The 4,649-nt window shown below is 37.7% G+C and overlaps 1 protein-coding gene across 2 annotated transcripts; it reads left to right on the top strand.

Moving 5' to 3' along the window:
• The first annotated feature begins 252 nt into the window (after positions 1-252).
• LOC111465562 (palmitoyl-acyl carrier protein thioesterase, chloroplastic-like) lies at positions 253-4,114 on the top strand. 2 transcript variants are annotated; one of them, XM_023110002.1, is made up of 7 exons: positions 253-506; positions 1,220-1,720; positions 1,835-1,968; positions 2,343-2,456; positions 2,752-2,920; positions 3,071-3,139; positions 3,330-4,114. In XM_023110002.1, the coding sequence occupies exons 2-7, from the start codon at positions 1,226-1,228 to the stop codon at positions 3,600-3,602; spliced, it is 1,254 nt and encodes a 417-aa protein (XP_022965770.1). In that variant the 5' UTR covers positions 253-506; positions 1,220-1,225; the 3' UTR covers positions 3,603-4,114. The 2 variants fall into 2 exon arrangements, with proteins under 2 accessions (XP_022965770.1, XP_022965771.1); XM_023110003.1 differs by lacking the exon at positions 253-506 and adding an exon at positions 841-1,069.
• Positions 4,115-4,649: the final 535 nt, after the last annotated feature.

Raw genomic sequence — 4,649 nt, 5'->3', positions numbered from 1 at the left:
CCTTAGATGGGTTAAAAGGTAATTCTTAAATTTGGTGGGGAATTTTTGAAAATAAGTTGAGAGGAAGGGGTGGAAATAAATATTTCCAACTATAAATGCGAGCAATAATAAAGGATGGTGGTGATTGGGGAGAGAACGTTGAAAGAAAAGGACTAGGAGGGTGAAAATGTAAATAAAAGAAAAGGAGTGGGGTAATTTGGAAATATGAAAGAAATGCGGGACCGGGACAGGTGGTTTCTTAATATCCCGTCGAGGGACTTGGGATTTCTCATTCGCATACACCTCTCTCTCTCTCTCTCTCTCTCTCTCTCTCTTTTGAAACGAATTTTGGAGCTCCGTAAAAGAGGGAAAAGATCGCAAACCCTAAAAATCGACGAGAGAAACAAGGGATTGTTGATCTGTAATGACGCTGTAGCCATTTTGCTGCATTCTGTTGCTCTGGATTTGGTTTCTCCAGCCACCATTTCCGAGACCATTGGTTTGAGCATTTTCTTTTGTTGTTCAAGGTATGGATTCGACATTATTTCATTACTCTCTTTTGAGATTGGGGAGAATGTGGAGGATGTGTTCTTCGTTTGGTGAGAAATTGAACACGATATGTTTGAAATTAAGATGTTGTCGTAGGATTTTTGGTTTTTGAGTTAATTTTGTGCTTATCTAGTCATTTTATCGCGTAATTACTTTACATTCGTCGTTTTGGAAACTGTTTATTTTTTGTCGACGTGTTTATGCGTAGTTTCTCATTTCTAGGTCATAATTACACCCCTAAGTCAGTGTACGATTCTCACATGGTTTTGATAAATAAAATTTTAGTTCATGTGTTTGTTTCTTCTAGGAGATTTTGTACTATTCCTTCACTTCGGAATGAGCTTTCTGCTTTTCTCTGTCTTTGGTTGTTTAGTGGGCAGAGTAGGCATGCGAATTGAAAACAGTTCTTTTAGGTAGTCTGCTTGCTATTGGCCACTTTTGGGTGCCTTCAATTATAAGGACCTTCAACCTTTTGGTCTAGAATTTGCTACACTTCATCGTCAATTTTTCTTTGCGTTGTCTTCAACTCTTATCTGATCAGGTGCTAATATTCATTGGGTGTGTTTTCGATATGTTATTTTCCACTAAAGATGCAGAATCTGATATTCGCTTCCCGTTGTTTTTAATCTTTCATTTATTAGCAGCTATTATTGCGTTGATATGCTGAAGTGTTTGATTTTGATGTTTGTAGTTCATCATGGTAGCAACTGCTGCTACATCCGCATTTTATCCTGTTCCTTCTTCATCTCCCGACTCTGGAGCAAAGAACACCAAAATTCGAGGTGGCTCTGGGAATCTGGGGGGAATCAAGTCAAAATCTGTATCTTCTGGATGTCTTCAGGTGAAGACGAATGCCCAAGCTCCTACCCAAGTAAATGGAAGCTCAGTGAAACCTGTGGGTGGTGTCAGGGCTGGAGATGACCTCCCATCATCGCACCCCCGAACTTTTATCAACCAGCTGCCTGACTGGAGCATGCTTCTTGCGGCTATTACAACCATCTTTTTAGCAGCTGAGAAGCAATGGATGATGCTTGACTGGAAACCTAGGCGGCCTGACATGCTTATGGACCCATTTGGTTTGGGAAGGATTGTACAGGATGGTCTTGTGTTTACCCAGAACTTCTCTATTAGATCTTATGAAATAGGTGCCGATCGTACAGCTTCTATAGAGACATTAATGAATCATTTACAGGTACGAAGGGATTTGGAGATGGATTCTTGTGTTTTTGTGAATAGCTGTTAGATTTAAGACCATATATGCTTATGAAAGAGGTTAAATTCTTCCACTCTCTGAATTTGTATGCAGGAAACTGCCCTTAATCATGTTAAAACTGCTGGCCTACTTGGTGATGGATTTGGCTCAACGCCAGAAATGTGCAAAAAGAACCTGATATGGGTAGTTACCAAGATGCAGATTATGGTAGACCGTTACCCTACTTGGTAAATTTAAGTTCTCCGTGAAGTATACGCTTCTAAAGATTAATTCATTATAACAGTTGTGATCTTTTGTGTTTATTGTTAATAAAAAACACTTGTGAGTTGTGATCTTACTTCGAAAACAGAAGTGAGTTACTTTTCCTTGCAACTATGTAATCTATTGATTTCACTTTCACCCTCCAACAATAAGCCATAGAAGAAATACTGAACTTTTTACAGACTAACAAAATCACTGGAATGCTCTTCAATATACATTTTTCTTTTTGATGTGGAAGTTTTTGAGCGTGGCAAATAGTGTGTCTTCTGTTTCAGATGACCTCTGCTTATGTGTTTCATTGAACCTATGCATGAGATACTGGAGATTACTATATTTACAGGGGTGATACTGTTCAAGTGGACACTTGGGTTAGTGCTTCTGGAAAGAATGGCATGCGCCGTGATTGGCTGGTGTATGATTGCAAAACTGGTGACACTTTAACAAGAGCTTCTAGGTATTTTCCTTACCCTTTCAAATGAAATATGCTTTCATTTTCTTCACACGTATTGTGATTTTTTTCCACCCATGAATTATAAAGTTGACCAGCTTTGGTTTTGCCTATGATTGAATAACTCTCGTTACAAATGATGGAGGGGCTTGTATAACTTGAAAGTTCTCTTATGTGTGTTCCATAAAGAATCTAAACAAATTTGGGTAAACTAGATACGCCTTTTTTAATCTTAGTTGTAATTGATCTTTGTATTGAAGTTGTTGATTACTCATATAGTTTTATTTTTTGCAATGTGAAGTGTTTGGGTCATGATGAATAAAGAGACGAGAAAATTGTCAAAGATTCCTGAGGAAGTGAGGAGTGAAATAGAGCCACACTTTACGGATTCTTCTCCTGTTATTAATGATGACAGGAGACTTTCAAAACTTGATGGTGACACAGCTGATTATGTTCAAAGGGGTTTGACTGTAAGTTATTTCATTTTACTTAAAAATGTTGCTTGAACAAAGAAAGTTGTCATTGGATGTTTATGTTCATTTTGATGTTTAAGTTAGAAGTTGGTTCAATTATAATTTTTGTGTTGCTCCTCTCACAATGCGTACATTTCTATACTGCAGCCTAAATGGAGTGATTTAGATGTCAACCAGCATGTTAATAATGTGAAGTACATTGGCTGGATTCTTGAGGTAGATAAAACTGACATTGCTTATCCTTGTTTAAGAGTTACTCTGATTCATGGTTCCTTCTCATCTATTACTGTGCCAAAATAATGATATACTTTCTTATACATATCTCCAAAATGTTATACCGTCAACTATTCTTCTAAAGCTTGGCTGTATCTCTCTTTGATTGGAAAACAATGCTGATGGTCTAAAGAGTGCCCCGCCACCAATTTTAGAGAGTCATGAACTTTCTTCCATCACTTTGGAGTATCGGAGGGAATGCGCAAGGGACAGTGTCCTGCAGTCCCTTACCGCTGTCACTGGCACAGATGTTGGGACTTTGGCAACTGCTGGAGACATTGCGTGCAATCACTTGCTTCGGTTTGAGAATGGGGCTGAGATTGTGAGAGGCAGAACAGAGTGGAGACCTAAAATTGGCACCAATGTTAGGTTTCTGAACACTATTTCAGCTGATCATGGCATTTAAGCTGCCACGCAAGATCTCTCAGCAGAGGCCTCCTGCTACATCTATGGTTTGCGCAAAATTCTGCTTTCATTTCTCTGATATATACGTCTATAGGTATGTTTTCTCACTCCCTCTTTGCTGATAAACAAAAAAGAAAAAAAAAAGAATTAATCTCTTTGTAATTAGCCCTTATCTATTATTTTCCCCTTGTCCCAGAAGGCTACTGTATTATGTTTATGTTTCTCAGCTTGATCAGTTTCTTTGCAATCAATGTGTGCCCCACAGCTGGCTGATTGATTGTCTCAGAGCAGATTGGAAAATATTTTTGTTTGGAAATTGATTGCAAAAAAATTTACTTCGAGGTGTTAGATTTGTATATTTTCTGTAACTTTAGTTTGGGAGTTGGAAAAAAGAAAAAAGAAGAAATATTTCCATTTTTTGAACCTTCAGTTGTCGTTGTCAATTTGAATATGTTGGGATTTCTGGACTTGCTTGCCTTGAGCAGACTGGGTAATATTTATCCTGTTTGGAAATTGGTGGGTAAAAATTTACTTCCAGTGGTAAGATTTGTATATTTTCATGCATTTTCTTGAACTTTCCTTAGGAAGCTGGAACTGTCACTGTCAATTTGAATATGTATAAACTGGGATTTCTGGATTTACTTGCCTGGTCTTTGAGTAGATTGGTGAATATTTACTTGGTTCGAAATTGATTGAAAAAGAAAATTACTTCAAGGGGGTTAAAACATGCATGCTTTCTTGCTGTTTCTTGTGCATATGTTTGGGAAGAAGTGTTCAAGAAGGAAAAAAAAAAAATCCATTTTTCTAGCTTGAATTGTTCTATTTGAATGTGCGCGAGTTGGTTTCAGACGTGTCTCCTACAGGTTTGTGATGTCTTAGCTTTTAGTTGAGAGTATCTGTTATGTTCTCGTTTGTTCATTCATGTTGATTGATTGTAACAGTAGAATATTAGATTTGAGCAGGTTGAATTGGGTGAAAAGTGACATAATTGGTTTTGATGGCTCTTTTAGTACAGGCTGGGTCAGAGGTATTATTTTGTTGATGACAT

The sequence above is a fragment of the Cucurbita maxima genome, unplaced genomic scaffold (genome assembly GCF_002738345.1).
Source record: "Cucurbita maxima cultivar Rimu unplaced genomic scaffold, Cmax_1.0 Cma_Scf00029, whole genome shotgun sequence".
NCBI classification, from domain to species: domain Eukaryota; kingdom Viridiplantae; phylum Streptophyta; class Magnoliopsida; order Cucurbitales; family Cucurbitaceae; genus Cucurbita; species Cucurbita maxima.
The sequence above is the reverse complement of the archived record's forward strand: the minus strand, read 5'-3'. Positions and strand labels throughout refer to the sequence as shown.